Here is a 20,290-nt window from a genome sequence, read left to right as displayed (position 1 = left end):
AATTAAGAATTGTATTACAAGCAAATATTGTTATTTTGGGGGAAATGGAGGTGTTTGACACACAATAATAAAAATTATGTTTTTAAAAACAATAAAAAATTACCTAATGATAAAATGGATTCATTTACCATTGGTAAGAAGATTGCCTAGCAACATGTAGCCTAATATGTTTGATTGACTTATTGTATGGAGCTAAAAATCAATCATATTTTCTGACATACTGGTTTATTCCTGCTACACAACAAATATTAGGCTACCATTTATCTATCGCTCATTTAATAGCCAAGCATGTTCGAACGGAAATAGACCTGTAGCCTGGACAGTATGGGTAAGCCTAGGCTGTAGTATTGCTGTGAGATAAGAGCACATCATAATATAGCCTACTATTTCATCTCAGAGCCTATACCAAGACAGAAGACAGAAACACAATCACCTATGGATAAACAAAATATTGAACAACAATTCCTCTTTTACAAATAAGTGTGGGCTGTAGCATTTTGGGGAGAACCAGGACGAATGTAACACTTTTGTTTTTTCCCCTAATTACATTGAGATCGATTGTCACGCCCTGACCATAGACAGCTGTTTATTCTCTATGTTGGTTGGGTCGGGGTATGATTTAGGGTGGGTTATCTAGGGGGAATTGTATTTCTATGGTGGCTTGATATGATTCCCAATCAGAGGCAGCTGTTTATCATTGTCTCTGATTGGGGATCATATTTAGGTAGTCATTTTTCCCATTGTGCTTTGTGGGATCATGTCTATGTATAGTTGCATGAGAGCATTATATTAGCTTCACATTTCGTTTGTTCGTGTTGTCGTTTTTGTTCTTTGGAGTTTTCTATTCCAAAAAAAAGGATGGAAACATACCACACTGCATCTTGGTCTACTCCTTATGACGAACGTGACATCGATAGAGACACCATATTTTATGACAAACAACGTATATATGTCCTCTAGCATAAGCAACTGTAATTTCATTTCTAGGGTAAATGAGTTTAAATTAAATAGACCAAGTACAGAACTACCGCAAAGTTACTTTTGTACCTCCCGGGGGGGCGGGAGTGACACAGCCTTGAAACAGAAATAACAGCTGGCGAGAAGGGCACAAAATCTTTCTTATCTTCATGTTTCTGGTTTGTAATGCTCATTACTTTCAACAAATGTATTATTAGCCATAATTTAATGCTTGTATCAATTTAATAATTAATGCTATAGCTTCGAAATGTATAAAAATTAGTCAACATCGCAATGTGGCGCAGCAACAATTTTTTTTTGCCTATTTTGACTAAAATGGATCACATAGCTATATTAACAATAATTTTGTCATCTCACTTTAATGGGAATGTAATAGATGTTTTTCACCATTCTCAATTACTATTCATGCCTAGTCCTACCAGTCAGGTGCGCTCCAGCTGTCCCTGTCAAATCAAACCAAATGTATTGGTCACATACACATATTTAACTGATATTATTGTGGATGTAGTGAAATGCTTGTATTCCTAGCTTCAACAGTGCAGTAGTATCTAACAATTCACAACAATACACAAATCTAAAAGAAAAATTATAGAAATAAGAAATATATAAATATTAGGACGATCAACGTCGGGCTGGCACTGACTTACTACAGTAGAATAGAATACAGTATATACATATGAGATGAGTAAAAGCACTATGTAAACATTATTAAAGTGACTAGTGTTCCATTGTTAAAGTGGCCAGTGATTCCAGATCCACTATGTTACGTCTAGTCTGTGATACCAGACTGTGTGAAGACAGAGGGTGGAAGCAGAATCGTTATCATCACAATAAATAGTCCACATCAAACTCTTATGATACAACCCCTCAACAAATGTAGGTAGCGAGCTCGAGCAAGAAAATCATGCAGCAAGGAGTGGGTGTGTGTAGCTGGCTTACCAAGGCAAGAGGGAGAAAAATAACAGTCCAATCATTTTCATGTAGCAAATTTCACTAACGACTCTGCTGGTAGTTTCATGATCAAATAGCCGACTGTTAATCGAATAACACCAAGTTATAGCATAAGGTTACAGCTGTGTATAATAATGTTAGTTAGTTGGATAGCTAACTAACTTTAGATGGATTGCAATAGCCATACAATGTTATCACAACTGTCAAGTTATCTAGTAAATATAGATATGACTTAACTATAGTTAGCGAGATAATATAATTGACAGTCAGAAGTTAAGAAAACAAAATCCCGTTAAGTACTATAGTTGGCATTCACAAGATATTTGCAAGCTGACCTTTTCTACTCATTATCTGTTTTGATATTAACTCACGGCTGCCAACAACTTTACGTGTTAGTTAGCTAAGGCTCCTGTTCTGGTTATAGTTAGTGATTTATCATTGAAATCAAAAGATATCTATCTCGCTAGTTATTTTAATAAGATTTTGCTAACCAGCTATTAGCGTTAAATGTTACCATTTACCAAAGCATGCTGCCTGTTACTGGCACTGCGATTAGACCTCATTTGCTAACAACTTGCGCTACCAAGCTTCACCACCTCTTGCTGGGTTCCAGTGGGTGTTCAGCGGTTTCCACTATATAGCACAGCCACAAATTCAGATTCCTCTGCCACAAGGTCTAAATTGGCTACAGAAATGTGCTTTTTGGTCTTAATTTATGGTTAGGATTATGCATACGGTGAGGTTTAAAATCCAATTTTAGGAAGAGAAAGTTTAGAAATGGGTGAGGTTTAGTCATAATTATGCCTTTTTGGCTGTGTTAATGTCTACGTGAGTGTTATGCAGGTGAATGAGGACCCAAAAGCGACTTGGCGAAAACAGAGTCTTTATTCCAGTAAAGGAAATAGGCAATACTCCTGGACAATCAGAGCAGAAAACAAAACATAAAAAACTTAATTCCACTCGTAGTGACGAGGACAGACTGGAGACTCGACCATTAACTGTAGGTTGCCTCGGGAAGGCACCGACCGTAGCAGACTCAGACACCTGCTCACACGCAGCATCTGAGGGAAACAAGACACACGACAGGGCGAGACAAAGACACAGCACGGCGAACAATATACAAGGATCCGACAAGGACAGAAGTGGAAAACAAGGGGAGAAATAGGGACTCTAATCAGAAGACAAAAATAGGGAACAGGTGTAAAAAGACTAAATGAGTGAGTTAGGAGAATGAGGAACAGCTGGGAGCAGGAACGGAACGATAGAGAGAGGAGAGAGAGGGAGGGGGAGAGAGAGGGATAGAAAAAGGGAACGAACCTAATAAGACCAGCAGGGGGAAACGAACAGAAGGGAAAGCATAATGACAAGACAATATATGACAAAACATGACAGTACCCCCCCACTCACCGAGCGCCTCCTGGCGCACTCGAGGAGGAACACTGGCGGCAACGGAGGAAATCATAGATCACAAACGGTCCAGCACGTCCCGAGAAAGAACCCAACTCCTCTCCTCAGGACGTAACGGAAAACGATAAAAAGGGGAAAAAAATGAGACACGGGTAGAGAACTGAAAGCTTTAGAGCAAACAGGACCAAACAGGCCAGGAGAGTAACAACTAGGGACAGACTGAGACACAGCAAGGGCAGGAACAAGAACAGGAGAGATGCGGTGGCAGGGAACAGACTGAGACCCAGCAAGACCAGGAGCAGAAGCAGAAAAAAAATTACCAGACTTATTCTGCGCGCAGTCCGAACACGCAGCCACGAAACGGCGCGTGTCACGCTCCTGAGTAGGCCACCAAAACCGCTGGCGAATAGAAGCAAGCGTACCCCGAACGAACGCCGGGGTGGCCAGCTAACTTGGCAGAGTGCGCCCACTGAAGAACAGCCAGACGAGTAGAGACAGGAACAAAAAGAAGGTTACTAGGACAAGCGCGCGGCGACGGAGTGTGAGTGAGTGCTTGCTTAACCTGTCTCTCAATACCCCAGACAGTCAACCCGACAACACGCCCAACAGGAAGGATCCCCTCGGGATCGGTAAAAGCCACAGAAGAACTAAAGAGACGGGATAAAGCATGAGGCTTGGTGTTCTTAGTACCCGGGCAATAAGAAATAACGAACTTGAAACGAGCGAAAAACAATGCCCAACGAGCATGACGCGCATTCAGTCGTTTGGCAGAACGGATGTACTCAAGGTTCCTTTGGTCAGTCCAAACGACAAAAGGAACGGTCGCCCCCTCCAACCACTGTCGCCATTTGCCTAGGGCTAAACGGATGGCGAGCAGTTCGCGGTTAGCCACATCATAGTTACGTTCCGACGGTGACAGGCGATGAGAAAAATACGCACAAGGGTGGACCCCATCGTCAGTATCGGAGCGCTGGGACAGAATGGCTCCCATGCCCACCCCCGACGCGTCAACCTCAACAATAAACTGTTTAGTGACGTCAGGTGCAACAAGGATAGGAGCGGATGCAAAACGCTTCTTGAGGAGATCAGAACAACAATCATACGACCGGTGAGGAGGAAGGGAGTTGGCTCTGGACCGACTGAAGACCGAGCGCAGATCATGATATTCCTCCGGCACTCCTGTCAAATCACCAGGTTCCTCCTGAGAAGAGGGGACAGAAGAAACAGGAGGGATAATAGCAGACATTAAACACTTCACATGACAAGAAACGTTCCAGGATAGGATAGAATTACTAGACCAATCAAAAGAAGGATTATGACACACTAGCCAGGGATGACCCAAAACAACAGGTGTAAAAGGTGAACAAAAAATCAAAAAAGAAATGGTCTCACTATGGTTACCAGATACAGTGAGGGTTAAAGGTAGTGTTTCACATAATATACTGGGGAGAGGACTACCATCCAAGGCAAACATGACCGTGGGCTCCCCTAACTGTCTGAGAGGAATGTCATGTTCCCGAGCCCAGGCTTCGTCCATAAAACAGCCCTCCGCCCCAGAGTCTATTAATGCACTGCAGGAAGCTGCCGATCCGGTCCAGCGTAGATGGACCGGTAAGGTAGTACAGGTACTTGACGGAGAGGACCGTCTAGTAGCGCTTATCAGTCGCCCTCCGCTTACTGATGAGCTCTGGCCTTTAACTGGACATGAAATGACAAAATGACCAGCGAAACCGCAATAGAGACAGAGGCGGTTGGTGATTCACCGTTCCCTCTCCTTAGTCGAAATGCGAATACCCCCCAGCTGAATGGGCTCAACGCCAGAGTCAGTGGGGAAAGATGGTAGTGTCGGAGAGAGGGGGGACACAGTTAACGCGAGCTCTCTTCTATGAGCTCGGTGATGAAGATCTACCCGTCGTTCAATGCGAATAGCGAGTTCAATCAAAGAATCCACGCTGGATGGAACCTCCCGAGAGATAATCTCATCCTTAACCTCAGCGTGGAGTCCCTCCAGAAAACGAGCGAGCAACGCCGGCTCGTTCCAGTTACTGGAGACAGCAAGAGTGCGAAACTCTATAGAGTAATCCGTTATGGATCGATTACCTTGACATAGGGAAGACAGGGACCAGGAAGCTTCTTTCCCAAAAACTGAACGATCAAAAACCCTTATCATCTCCTCTTTAAAGTTCAGATAATCGTTAGTACACTCAGCGCTTGCCTCCCAGATAGCTGTGCCCCACTGCCGAGCCCGACCAGTAAGGAGTGATATGACGTAGGCAATCCGAGCTCTCTCTCTTGAGTATGTGTTGGGTTGGAGAGAGAACACTATATCACACTGGGTGAGAAAGGAGCGGCACTCAGTGGGCTGCCCAGAATAACATGGTGGGTTATTAACCCTAGGTTCCGGAGGCTCGGAAGACCCGGAAGTAGCTGGTGGCACGAGACGAAGACTCTGATACTGTCCTGAGAGGTCGGAGACCTGAGCGGCCAGGGTCTCAACGGCATGCCGAGCAGCAGACAATTCCTGCTCGTGTCTGCCGAGCATCGCTCCCTGGAACTCGAGAGTAGAGTAGAGAGAATCCATAGTCGCTGGGTCCATTCTGGGTCGGATCCTTCTGTTATGCAGGTGAATGAGGACCCAAAAGCGACTTGGCGAAAACAGAGTCTTTATTCCAGTAAAGGAAATAGGCAATACTCCTGGACAATCAGAGCAGAAAACAAAACATAAAAAACTTAATTCCACTCGTAGTGACGAGGACAGACTGGAGACTCGACCATTAACTGTAGGTTGCCTCGGGAAGGCACCGACCGTAGCAGACTCAGACACCTGCTCACACGCAGCATCTGAGGGAAACAAGACACGACAGGGCGAGACAAAGACACAGCACGGCGAACAATATACAAGGATCCGACAAGGACAGAAGTGGAAAACAAGGGGAGAAATAGGGACTCTAATCAGAAGACAAAATAGGGAACAGGTGTAAAAAGACTAAATGAGTGAGTTAGGAGAATGAGGAACAGCTGGGAGCAGGAACGGAACGATAGAGAGAGGAGAGAGAGGGAGGGGGAGAGAGAGGGATAGAAAAAGGGAACGAACCTAATAAGACCAGCAGGGGGAAACGAACAGAAGGGAAAGCATAATGACAAGACAATATATGACAAAACATGACAGTGAGAATGCTATTCATTGACTATAGCTCAGCGGTCAACATCATAGGGTCCTCAAAGCTCATCAATAAGCTAAGGACCCTTGGACTAAACACCTCCCCCTGCAACTGGATCCTGGACTTCCTATATGTGGCATAAACACAACAAGTCGCAATGTTTTAATCTGATGAGGCTACTTCAAAAAAATCCTGTAGGCATGCTTTTTAATTTGTTTTATTTCACCTTTATTTAACCAGGTAGGCAAGTTGAGAACAAGTTCTCATTTACAATTGAGACCTGGCCAAGATAAAGCAAAGCAGTTTGACACATACAAAGACACAGAGTTACACATGGAGTAAAACAAACATACAGTCAATAATACAGTATAAACAAGTCTATATACGATGTGAGCAAATGAGGTGAGAAGGGAGGTAAAGGCAAAAAAAGGCCTTGGTGGCAAAGTAAATACAATATAGCAAGTAAAACACTGGAATGGTAGATTTGCAGTGGAAGAATGTGCAAAGTAGAAATACAAATAATGGGGTGCAAAGGAGCAAAATAAATACAGTAGGGAAAGAGGTAGTTGTCTGGGCTAAATTATAGGTGGGCTATGTACAGGTGCAGTAATATGTGAGCTGCTCTGACAGTTGGTGCTTAAAGCTAGTGAGGGAGATAAGTGTTTCCAGTTTCAGAGATTTTTGTAGTTCGTTCCAGTCATTGGCAGCAGAGAACTGGAAGGAGAGGCGGCCAAAGAAAGAATTGGTTTTGGGGGTGACTAGAGAGATATACCTGCTGGAGCGTGTGCTACAGGTGAGAGATGCTATGGTGACCAGCGAGCTGAGATAAGGGGGGACTTTACCTACCAGGGTCTTGTAGATGACATGGAGCCAGTGGGTTTGGCGACGAGTATGAAGCGAGGGCCAGCCAACGGGAGCGTACAGATCGCAGTGGTGGGTAGTATATGGGGCTTTGGTGACAAAACGGATTGCACTGTGATAGTCTGCATCCAATTTGTTGAGTAGGGTATTGGAGGCTATTTTGTAAATGACATCTCCGAAGTCGAGGATTGGTAGGATGGTCAGTTTTACAAGGGTATGTTTGGCAGCATGAGTGAAGGATGCTTTGTTGTGAAATAGGAAGCCAATTCTAGATTTAACTTTGGATTGGAAATGTTTGATGTGGGTCTGGAAGGAGAGTTTACAGTCTAACCAGACACCTAGGTATTCTAAGTCAGAGTTGTCCAGAGTAGTGATGTTGGACAGGCGGGCAGGTGCAGGCAGCGATCGGTTGAAGAGCATGCATTTAGTTTTACTTGTAGTTAAGAGCAATTGGAGGCCACGGAAGGAGAGTTGTATGACATTGAAGCTTGCCTGGAGGGTTGTTAACACAGTGTCCAAAGAAGAGCCAGAAGTATACAGAATGGTGTCGTCTGAGTAGAGGTGGATCAGAGACTCACCAGCAGCAAGAGCGACATCATTGATGTATACAGAGAAGAGAGTCGGCACCCATGACCAGCTCTGAAACCAGATTGCATAGCAGAGAAGGTATGGTGAGATTCAAAATGGTCGGTAAATCTTTGTTGACTTGGCTTTCGGAGGCCTTAGAAAGGCAGGGTAGGATAGATATAGGTCTGTAGCAGTTTGGGTCAAGAGTGTCCCCCCCTTTGAAGAGGGGGATGACTGCAGCTGCTTTCCAATCTTTGGGAATCTCAGACGACACGAAAGAGAGGTTGAACAGGCTAGTAATAGGGGTGGCAACAATTTCGGCAGATCATTTTACAAAGAAAGGGTCCAGATTGTCTAACCCGGCTGATTTATAGGGGTCCGGATTTTGCAGCTCTTTCAGAACATCTGCTGACTGGATTTGGGAGAAGGAGAAATGGGGAAGGCTTGGGCGAGTTGCTGTGGGGGGTGCATGTTGGTCCAAAATAGCCTATAATTCTAGCATCCTCAAAATGACTTGACATTAACCATGTTTCCATCCAACCTTTTTATGCGAGTAAAGTACGTCAGATAAAAAATGTCATGACATCACGGGAAAGCATGCAGTTTTTTAGGCTACAGATGAAATAAGATATGAACTTCACAGGGTGGTGAAAGTGCATGGTGATGAGCTTAATGCTCCTTTCAATAAATATACGATGGTCTTATTCTTGTGAAATGATGATCGATGTTTGGCTGCAGTTTGACAACTAAAAATGATCTTGCGCTTTGTCCATAATACTCTCTCATTAGTTATCCAAAATACCCCAAATTTCCCCACTCTATCTGCAAACTGTTGGCTAGAGCGCATGTGCCACATACCTAATCAACATTTTTTGTGTCTAAACCATCTGTAGGCCTGGAATTGAAAATACGATGGAAATCAATGAATTAGTATTTTTTATTTGGTATGGGAATTTAGCCGCACACGTTGTTTTTATGTGCACTACATATTTATGCTTAGACTTTTATCCGCAACAAGTCAATTTGAAGTCGCTCTGGATAAGAGCGTCTGCTAAATGACTTAAATGTAAATGTAAATGATAGAAACACAACTCTAATGGGAAAATACACTTTTTTTGTTGCAGATTCTAGACTATTCACATGAAAATATGGCTCCAATTGGATGGAAATCTAGCTATAGATAGCCTAAAGACTGGCAAATTGCTAATCTAGTGTCACTTTGATGATGCCTGCACATCATGGTTCACCAGCAGCCCAAACATCTAAAGAATAAACTACAGACCAACCAAAACAAGCTTGTAAGTACTGTACTTAAATTCTGCCCTCATACTCATCTGGAGGTCGAGCATTTTATAAAATCTATAATGCGTCTGTATATACAGTATGTAAATGTATTCATGTAAAAAAAATAGGGACCACAATGGAAATAAATCCCTGATTTATTTTGCAATCCCGGTCACTTAAAAATGTACTATATATGTATTTTTTTAAAACTTGACAAATAAAATAAATGAATCCAAACTGTGCAGCTGGCCATTTGATGAATAGAAAGAGACATCTGTTACAAAACACCAAACAGTTGAATGACATTCAGAGATTGTCAAACCAAGTCTTCGAATTGGGTAAACCTACATTGGGTAGGCTGCATTATCTTCAGTGTCGAGATTGACATAGTTTATTGTGTTGTTGAAAACGCAAACGATGATACTGAAGTGCCCGAAGTAGGTATGCTTTGTTTATTGGTTGCGTTGTGCATTGGCACAGAAACATGTTGGTGGAAAATTAATTCGTTGCATATATTTTATATAATAAGAAATATGGTATCAAAATGTAGAACATCTGATTAGCATTGTCTGCAGCCGGCTGTGAGCATAGTGTAAAGAAACAGGCAGGGAGAGTACCCTCAACCAAATATTTTTATAACTAAAAGATAGACCATAGCCTGTCGTTTTCAATGGGAACAAATAAATCACAGTGGGCAGAACAAGCAAGGAGGTGGGCAGAGCCAAGCGCGAGCTAGCGAGATCCTATTAGCCTGTTCTAGAAAACATCTGCATATTTCCGTTAAGGAACGCCTGCACTGTAAAGTGCGCGTGTGTAATAACTCGCACGTCTGAACAACATGATTTGTAAAAACTTTAGTAAAGGGCAAAGTCTATAAAACTTAGTCAACTCTATTCAAAACAGATTTTAGCTTTGGGAACAGCAAACGGTATTGAGATCAAATGTTTTATCAATGAGAAAATTAGCAGAATGCCTGCCAAAATCAATCTGCTTTCATCCTTTCCAACTGCTGGCCACTGGGCTTCCTCTCACCTCATAATTTTGTAGTGAGTCGAAATGCCAAGCGGATGTTTCACATTTATACATCCGGTGAAGTATCTGTCTATTTTTTCTATAACCATCCAGCCCATAGCCCTGCGTGGCATCGACCATGCCACAAAACATGTTTAAGTAGCAAAATCATTATCCACGTTTATAAACACAGGGTCGCTACTGTTATTGATATTTGTGGTCGTAAACATTATTTTGAGTTAATTCTATGAGGAGGGGTGCAAATTTATTTTACAGTACAAGGGGAGGGTCATGTGAAAATATTTTTCACGTTGGGGGATGCCTTTTTTCATGACACCTCGAACTGTCCCTAAACTAGTCGAGTTCATAATTTCCCTGGTTTAGTCAAGATCAAATCACATACCACCCTAATACTGAGTATAAAGAGTTATCACTGGATTTTTCAAGACCAAGTCCTATACTACCCTAATACTGAGTATAAAGAGTTATCAGTATGGTATTTTATTTACACCAAAATGTCATTAAAATCCCCCAGTTCTGATCAACTGTGTTCGCTGTGATATCATATCGGTAAATGTAGTGTGTTAGCGCTGGGGTGACCATGAATTTCCAAGTGTCGGATAGCTTGAATGCAGTAAATGGACTGTACCAACAAGAGAACAACACACGCATAACTCATATTTTTCAAAGACTCGCCTTTACCAAATATTTTAAATGTGTGGTTACCATGTTTGGGGTTTATTATGAAAGGCTTTACTAAAATGTAGCCAATTTAAAAAGAATAGTGTATAACTCTGTATAGTGTATAACACCCCTCCTCTTCCCCGGTGAAAGTAGCTTGCTGGGTTCTCACGTCTAAACTGGTTCGAAGTTGGCCAGGATGAAATGATGGCGTTACATGTCAAGAATAGAGATGCTTCTTATTATCAAAGTGCCGATTATTACGGAAATTCGGTGCCTTTAAACTATTGGAATAACAGACATTATTTCGCCCGGTTACCAGGTAGGAAAAGGGTCGCATTCGTTGCTTGTCAGTAGCGGTGACACTTAGAATGGATGGATGCATGCAGCCTCAGCTACAATGTAACCAGTGCAATTTGCAGATTTAAGAGGGTGTAAACATGTTGTTATTATACTGTATGTTGAACTAGCTTTGTGTACAGCTATAATTTTTTTTGTTGAGGTTGAGCCTTCCCAATAATTTGAAGAGATTAGACCAACAGTCATGTTGAAATTAAATCTGTAATCAGAGGTATAATAGGTTGCTGATCAATTCAACCCAAAATATATGTCAACAAAAATGTGTTGATTTGCTGTATCCACAGCACCATCACTGTTCCTCATTCTCTTTCAGTGCAGGTGTGAAGTGGTGGATTGGTGTTTCATGTAAAATCAGCTAAAGTAATAATGGTCAGACCGGTGGGTGTATGTCCCCTTGTTTAGGGGGAGGACCATGTTTTTGACAGTCTCGGTTCCCAACTCTTGAAATCTGTCTACTCTTGTCATGGCACAAGCTCATTGACACACCAAGGTGTAGTGTACATTATTCACATGATGATAATGGTGTTGATAAGGATTATTATGAATAACAGCTTGGGTCTGGACTTGAGTTGACCTTGTTTACCTTATATTCTCTTAAGTGATTAAACCTGTTATATAGCATATTTTGCAACATCATCTTTCAAGACCTAATTGTATTGAGTTGGTCTACTCAGTCTGCTGTAATCAGATGAGATGGCATTGGCCACTAAAATAGGTTGAAAGAGCTGAGTCTGGCAGGTCACATCCCTGGAGATGTTATAAATGCTTGATAAGCAACTTCATTTTGTACTATACCCTGATTTCATATAGCTTTATCGGTAAACATTAGTATTGACAGATTTGATCATTCAGTCTTGTTTTATGACAGCCTCCAAGCTGCCCCCCAATCTTAGCCTATAGTCTTCGTGTCAACTATCGCTCACATGAACTGGCAATAATGAGCCCTTTCAGACTGCTAACTCAATAGCCTAACTGCTGTGTTGCCATCTCTAACTAGGCTAACTAATGGGTACGTTTAAGCCGCAATTCATCTGTTATCTGCATGACTGAGTGTTAACAAAATACCATAGTTCTCAGGGTCTTTCAACACATCTCCATGCTAAAACCATGTCGATCTTGAGACTTTGCAAGGCATTGAACATTTCGCAAATCAAATCCAATTTTATTGGTGACATACACATGGTTATCAGATATTAATGCGAGTGGAGCAAAATGCTTGTCAGAATAAGAGGACTGTAATTCTCTAATTAAAATATGAAGTTCTTATGAGTTCCCTTCAACCTTTCTCCATTCAAAGACTAGTCATGCACTTGATTCCACTGCATGAGGCATACACTTTTCACTCCATAATTGATGTGGCAGAGGTGACAGTATAAAAGGCATGAAATAACTATAAGTATGTGACAAACACCTCTCACTGTGTGAAGGGCTATTCAACTTTTGAAGGGTCTTGGTTATTTTTTTCTTCTGCACAGATACCAAATGATAGAATTAGAACCCTCTCATTTAAAACCCCCAAATACTTGTCTTATTAAGCTAATTCGCTCCAACACAGAGACCCAAGGCCATCCCTCATGATACATGGCCAATGACTACTATGCTCATTAATATCCCAGGACTTGCATTTTACTTGAGATCCCAGTGTTACGTCTCAGGAGGAGTGTTTTATACCCAAGATTCAAAAATATGACTTTTACTTTGACCTTGGGCTATGACAATGTAGGTTCCTGACTATTTTGGGGATTAGGCTATATTCTCCAATGAGCATGTGATTCAGGTTTGTCTCCTTGTTACTCTGAATGAGGAAAGCAGTTTACAGTATACTGGACCGCAAGGCTAAGCAGATTAGCAGTTTGGTTTCTACTTCATTGAAAAACCCAGAAAACATGTATATAAAGTTAGCTATTTTCTTGGAAAAAAAATGTCACACTCATATTTGAGAATTTTCAGGTGTTTGGATTACATTATGTTATTTATCAGAATAACATTGATGTACACAGTGGGTCTAGTATTGCCGGTAAAATAATTTTGTTTGTTATTGGAAAGTTCCATTTCAAGCATGCCATTCACTTGGTGTCACTGCATGGCTGCTGGAATCAAAAACATCCCACACTGTTATTGGGTCTCCAATCTGAGTTGATGCAGCAGAAACATCAGACATGAGCACAGCCACTGACCCTTCCCCCACATCAACCCTTATGCAGAAAAAATGTGGCCACACATGATTGCCTGAAACGTATCCAGTCAAGCAGGCAATAGTCTGTTTGAATCAGCACCAGATCAAGAGATGATTGAGGAACTTATTTTCGCAAGGAGCAGAGCCCATGCTTGACTGCAGGGGAAGTGTAATTTTCACAATGACTGCTGGACTGTGAAACCCACCATTGTTCTATTTGTTAGTGTCAGTTTCACTAGGGAGAAATGAACACAGTTGATGACTGTAGTTCTTGCTTCATCCCAATGTTATACAGCCATTACATGGCTATAATAAGTGTAGAATCTAGTCTAATACATACTTTGCCATCATTGCATTGGCCCTCAGGACCAGAGTCTATGCTGACGCCTTCAATGAGCCTTTTTGGCCAGCAACAGCCGTTGTTCCAGCCAATGCCTTCTACACATACCCTTGGACCCCCTCCACAGACCCTCAGGCCGTCTACACCAGTGGTAGTGGCCCCGGACCCCCTCCTTTTCCCCCTCTACAGCCCTCTGCCTGCCAAACCACCCACTCACCTCCAGCTGATGCAGGGCCCCCCCTGCCCTGTCCCCTGCCCTGTCCCACCTCCAACTGCCCAGGTGGCCCTCAGCACCAAGCCCCAGGAGGAAGAGGCTCAGATCGGGGCCACAGACCAGGACGCTACCTTGGATGAGCTGTGTAAGCCTCTGTACTGCAAACTGTGCAACGTCACCCTCAACTCTGCCCAGCAGGCACAGGCCCACTACCAGGTGAGCTGATTTACTGTACATGTAGCTTGTACCCTAATCTCGTCCACCAGAGATTAGGGTACATGTGGTAGCAATTGGGGACAAGCTTACTTGTAGGCCTACCCCAAAACATATATTTTTTATGGCAGAAAATGTTTCTCAATGATGTCAACTACACTGCGTGTACAAAGCATTAGGAACACCTGCTCTTTCTATGACATTGAGTGACCAGGTGAATCCAGGTGAAAGTTATGATCCCTTATTGATGTCACTCAAATCGACTTCAATCAGTGTAGATGAGACCATTGAGACATGGATTGTCTATGTTTGCCATTCAAAGTGTGAATGGGCAAGATACAATATTTAAGTGCCTTTGAACGGAGTATGGTAGTAGGTGCCAGACGCACCGGTTTGAGTGTGTCAAGAACTGTAAAGCTGCTGGGGTTTTCACGCTCAACAGTTTCCCATGTGTTTCAAGAATGGTCCAGCACCTAAAACACATCCAGCCAACTTGACACAACTGTAGAAAGCATTGGAGTCAACATGGGCCAGCATTCCTGTGGAACGCTTTCAACACCCTGTAGAGTCCATGCCCTGACAAATTGAGTCTGTTCTGAGGGCAAAGGGGGGTGCAACTCAATATTAGGAAGGTGTTCCTAATGTTTTATACACTTAGTGTATTGCTGCTGGTGAGTCTCTGATCCACCTCTACGCAGACGACACCATTCTGTATACTTCTGGCCCTTCTTTGGTCACTGTGTTAACAACCCTCCAGACGAGCTTCAATGTCATACAATTCTCCTTCCGTGGCCTCCAACTGCTCTTAAATACAAGTAAAACTAAATGCATGCTCTTCAACCGATCGCTGCCTGCACCTGCCCGCCCGTCCAGCATCACTACTCTGGACGGTTCTGACTTAGAATATGTGGACAACTACAAATACCTAGGTGTCTGGTTAGACTGTAAACTCTCCTTCCAGACTCGCATTAAGCATCTCCAATCCAAAGTTAAATCTAGAATTGGCTTCCTATTTTGCAACAAAGCATCTTTCACTCATGCTGCCAAACATACCCTCGTAAAACTGACCATCCCACCGATCCTCAACTTCGACGATGTCATTTCCAAAATAGCCTCCAATACCCTACTCAGCAAATTGGATGCAGTCTATCACAGTGCCATCCGTTTTGTAACCAAATATACTACCCACCACTGCGACCTGTATGCTCGTTGGCTGGCCCTCGCTTCATACTCGTCGCCAAACCCACTGGCTCCAGGTCAAGTCCCCCCTTATCTCAGCTCGCTGGTCACCATAGCAGCACCCACCTGTAGCACGCACTCCAGCAGGTATATCTCTCTGGTCACCCCCAAAGCCAATTCCTCCTCTGGCCGCCTCTCCTTCCAGTTCTCTGCTGCCAATGACTAGAACGAACTACAGAAATCTCTGAAACTGGAAACACATCTCCCTCACTAGCTTTAAGCACCAGCTGTCAGAGCAGCTCACAGATTACTGCACCTGTACATAGCCCATCTATAATTTAGCCCAGACAGCTACCCCTTCCCCTACTGTATTTATTTATTTTGCTCCTTTGCACCCCATTATTTGTATTTCTACTTTGCACATTCTTCCACTGCGAATCTACCTTTCCAGTGTTTTACTTGCTGTATTCTATTTACTTCGCCAACATGGCCTTTTTTTGCCTTTACCTCCCTTATCTCACCTCATTTGCTCACATTGTATATAGACTTATTTTTCTACTGTATTATTGACTGTATGTTTGTTTTACTCCATGTGTAACTCTGTGTTGTTGTATGTGTCAAGCTGCTTTGCTTTATCTTGGCCAGGTCACAATTGTAAATGAGAACTTGTTCTCAACTTGCCTACCTGGTTAAATAAAGGTGAAATAAAAAAATAAAATAAAAAAATGTTTGTTTGTTGGGCATGTCAGTCATCACTGTTATCCCCTCATAAATGTAAGTAGAACAAGGAATGCTTAACCCTTGCGCTAACTGATGATGCAATGATTTGGTTTATGACACTATGACAATGACAGTGCGATGAGTGGACTCAACTGTGCCTGTGGGATTGAATCATACATTGTCTCTTCCCCAGGGTAAAAACCACAGTAAGAAGCTGAGAAATTTTTATGCAGGCAGCCAGCAGCTGCCTGCCATCAGGATTCCGGAGGTAATAGAACCAGTTTCCCAGCAACCCCTCACGACTCCACCAACTGAGAGTACAACTCCAAAACAGGTAACGCTTGGCGTTGGTACAAGGAATGTGTTTTTGTTCAGCAAAGTATAATACTGTATGAGCAAGTACAAGGCCTGTGCATTTTCAGCACATTCACTGTTTGGATCTCTGTTGTTGATCTAGAGAACTGCAATCAAATAGAATCTCCTCATTAGAAACATCCATGATGGTTTGTAGAAAACTGTCAGCACTGAAGTTTTGAACTCTTTTGATATGTAGCGTTGGAACTGGCAAGAGTGTCATTTTGGCTGGTGAAAGAGCCCTTTGTATAAACTCACTCATTGTTTTTTGTTCAGCCGGTGTCATTTAACGGTGCCAGCAGGGTGATCTTAGCCACGGAGAACGACTACTGCAAGCTGTGTGACGCCTCGTTCAGCTCACCTGCCGTGGCTCAGGCGCACTACCAGGGCAAGAACCATGCCAAGAGACTGCGGCTGGCTGAGGCCCAGCAGAGCAGTAGCATCATGTGAGTGGGTGTTTCTACTGCCTCCCCACCTACCACCAGGAAGACAAACAACAGATGCAATGTGCACATGGCCATTAAACCAACCATACTTAACACAGAAATCCTGCCCCTTCAGCCATGCCCTGTTATACGAAATGCAATCCAGATTATGTTTCAATGCTTCCATTTAAAGAAAAATGCAAAAGCATTTGAAAGATACATTCCATTATATTGTCCATCATAGTGGCTATTATTGTTAGATATTTAAGAACGGTTAGGTTTATAAACTGCACATGGGTTACTCAAAAGACTTGCTCTCAGTAACGTGATCTATCAATTTTTCAGAGAGTCAACTGAGTGTGTCCAGAGGCGTCTGAAGAAAGAGGGGAGCGAGTACAAGTTGATCCAGAACCGCAGGACCTCACAGGTGCCTCCTGCCATGCCAGGTACAGCACACTGAACCAAAGACATACCAGTAATAAAGTATGACCAAACAGCAAATAACTTTTAACAATATATAAGGAAAAATGTGTTGTTGTTCCACAATTTTGATGTACAGATCAGATTTGTAAGTCGCTCTGGATAAGAGCGTCTGCTAAATGACTTAAATGTTAAATGTAAATGTAAGTAAAGTAAGTAAGCCTTGGACAAGTAAGCCTTGTCAGAGCCAGAACGGCCCATAACGATCAGATGAATTCAGGGATGTTCATAGTCTTCTTCAGAAGGTACAGTATATGTTTGAGGGTAGATGTGGTTGCCCATTTCCTTTTCATTGATACCAATGAAGCCTTTGACGGCTGGTGAATGAGACTGATATGCATGTGAATATGTATATGTATATCACATGTCCAGGCAGCAAGCAGGTGGAGGCTATTGTTTTTTGCTCCACGGTCGTACCAGCAGTGAATACCCCTCTTTCATCACCACCTTTGCCAGGGAAATGTTGTAGGAAAGTTGAGGGGGTGGCCGAGGCTGAGGCTGGTTCGTCACTGTGAACTCACTAAGCACAGCAACCGACGGCCACTCTGCTGATCCACAGACACAGCCTGCTCAGGTGGCAGGTGTCCATCAGACAGAGCCCTCACAGTCCACTGTTCATCCCCGTACCACTCTCCGAAGAGTTGCGAAATGCACATTAATACACAATTGTACATGTGTGAAGTAGGACAAATATAAACTCCCACCAATTGTTTTTAATGATTATTATCCACCCCCAACCTCCCACCACCCCACTCCACATACCCTGCACCATGGCCTTCTCCCCTTGGATCATAGGACACAACTGCACCCACTCGCTTCCCTTCCCACAGGGCTCAGAGACTTTGCTGATTTAATTCCAGAAATAGAACTGTGTAACAGTCTCTCGCTGAGAAATGTGCTTTGTCTGTCAGAGTTACTCTGCAAGGGCCCGTGATGGTTGCCTCCAGCCATACACACAGATACAGCAGAGCATCTATTTTCTGACCAACATACAGTACATCTCCCTTCTTCTAATGAGGGACACGTGTGTATTTCGTCTTGTAACATTCATATGGCCATGGCGGTGGAAAGCTCATCCTATGCACAGCCAGCCTTCCATCCCCATGCAGTGCCTGGCATCTATCTGCCACTTCCATCTTTTCACACAGTGTTCACTGGTGAGCAGCAGTTCAACACTCACTCCATCACTCACTCTCCATCATTATGGTGTGTATGTCTTGATGTGTGACCCAGCCCCCTACTACAACCCCCCGGCCCAGGCAGAGGATCCCCAGAGACCTGGCCATGTGTGTGACGCCCAGCGGCCAGTTCTACTGCTCTATGTGCAATTCTGGGGCCAGCGAGGAGGCCAACTTCCGCCTTCACCTGGAGAGCAAGCAGCACAAGAGCAAGGTGTCCGAGCAGCGCTACCGCAGCGAGATGGAGAATCTGGGCTACACTTAGGAGATCAGCGCCACAGAACAGGGGAGGAGAGGGGAATGGTGGGGGGGGGGGGGGTCACACTGAATTTTGCCAATAGTATAGAAAGAACCTGCCAGGCTGTGGGGTATTGGGGAAGTTTATCTCACAATCGGTTTCCTTTCCCCAGTTTAAACCCTGTTATTACTTGAGTTTGAGTAGCTGGACATTGCTATGTGTAGTAGAGGAAAGCAAAGTTCTATTACAGGCTTCTACCAGCCCAGGTGAATTTACTGTGATTGCGATGACAATTATTAAGCGCTAGGTATTTTTTTCAATTGTAAAAATCTGACTGACTGTTCTCTTTCCTCGTGTGTGTTTACATGGGTTTGGTATGACTCCAAGGATCTTGGACATGCCAGTCAACTCAACCTCTGGTCCTGGTCCCTTATTATTTTGGGATGCTATAAAAGCCAGCTGCTGTAAGCGCTTGACTTCCCTATGGGAGGTGTGCTTTTCGAAGAGCAGAGTAACTCAGGAGAATATAGAGCAGGCCAGAGCAGGACTAGATTTAATTGGGGGGATTTAGGGTTACTTCCACATGACCTCTACTCTGTTAATTTAGAGAAAAGGGAATTTAGACTGTTCAAAGCCCAATTTGTTCAGAGGAGGAACACAAAGCTTGTGTTCTTATTCCTATATATCTACCCCTTAATCCAATGCATGTGTACAAGTAAATCTAGGCATTCATTGTCTGGTTCTTTTTTTTTCAGTCACAGAAAAATGATCGCTCGTTAACAGTGTTCTCTCTGGCTCTCAGATGATGTGTTTTTCTGTGTCATAAATGCTCTTGTAACCTATTTTAAAATGGCCTTTTTTGTAGTTCTAGTCAGACCATGTTTTAATTTAACATTGCCTTTTGATTTATAAGATTTACTGTGTATTGTTTTCTCTTTATGAGTGTTTGTTTTTACAGACAATTAGCCAGAGAAAAGATCTACTGTTATCTAATGTAGGGGGAAGCTTCATGTGCAACATCACTTTATTTGGATACACTTGATTATACTTTAATATTTCACTGTATAAATTATATTTGTGCAATGTACATGTGTGCATGATATTATCAGAATATAAATATATTTAAGTATTCATAATATGCTACTAGTGGGAGTGGAGGAACTAGGCCAGTTCGAGAGAGACAGAGAAGGGACCGTTATATTGGACACAAGGTAGTGTATGGGAAGGAGTATTGCTCTTGATATAGAGGAGTGGGTGGAGTTTCATACTGATTGATTGATTGAATTTGTTAGATGATTAAAAGTAGCAGGCTTCTCCAGCCGGAGACAACATTACACTATTACAGGATTTGCTTTAATTATTCTTATTGGTTCTATAAGTTCTATTGATGTGTCTCGATCTGATTTGTATCAAATGTTTACAGAGAGTGGTCTAAAGGGAAGTCGATCACATTTAATGTTGGATCCATCCACATGTTGCCTGTTCCTTAAACCTAATTTGTCTTGTATTGCG

The 20,290-nt window shown here is 42.9% G+C and overlaps 1 protein-coding gene across 1 annotated transcript; it reads left to right on the top strand.

Moving 5' to 3' along the window:
• The first annotated feature begins 11,054 nt into the window (after positions 1–11,054).
• On the top strand, positions 11,055–19,604 carry LOC124038657 (zinc finger matrin-type protein 3-like). Its single transcript, XM_046354761.1, has 7 exons — positions 11,055–11,223; positions 13,804–14,207; positions 16,297–16,437; positions 16,734–16,903; positions 17,228–17,328; positions 18,596–18,843; positions 19,581–19,604. The coding sequence occupies exons 1-7, from the start codon at positions 11,106–11,108 to the stop codon at positions 19,602–19,604; spliced, it is 1,206 nt and encodes a 401-aa protein (XP_046210717.1). The 5' UTR covers positions 11,055–11,105.
• Positions 19,605–20,290: the final 686 nt, after the last annotated feature.

The sequence above is a fragment of the Oncorhynchus gorbuscha genome, linkage group LG06 (genome assembly GCF_021184085.1).
Source record: "Oncorhynchus gorbuscha isolate QuinsamMale2020 ecotype Even-year linkage group LG06, OgorEven_v1.0, whole genome shotgun sequence".
Classification (NCBI taxonomy): Eukaryota; Metazoa; Chordata; class Actinopteri; order Salmoniformes; family Salmonidae; genus Oncorhynchus; species Oncorhynchus gorbuscha.
Note: the sequence above shows the minus strand (reverse complement) of the source record. Positions and strands in the feature narration are given on the sequence as shown.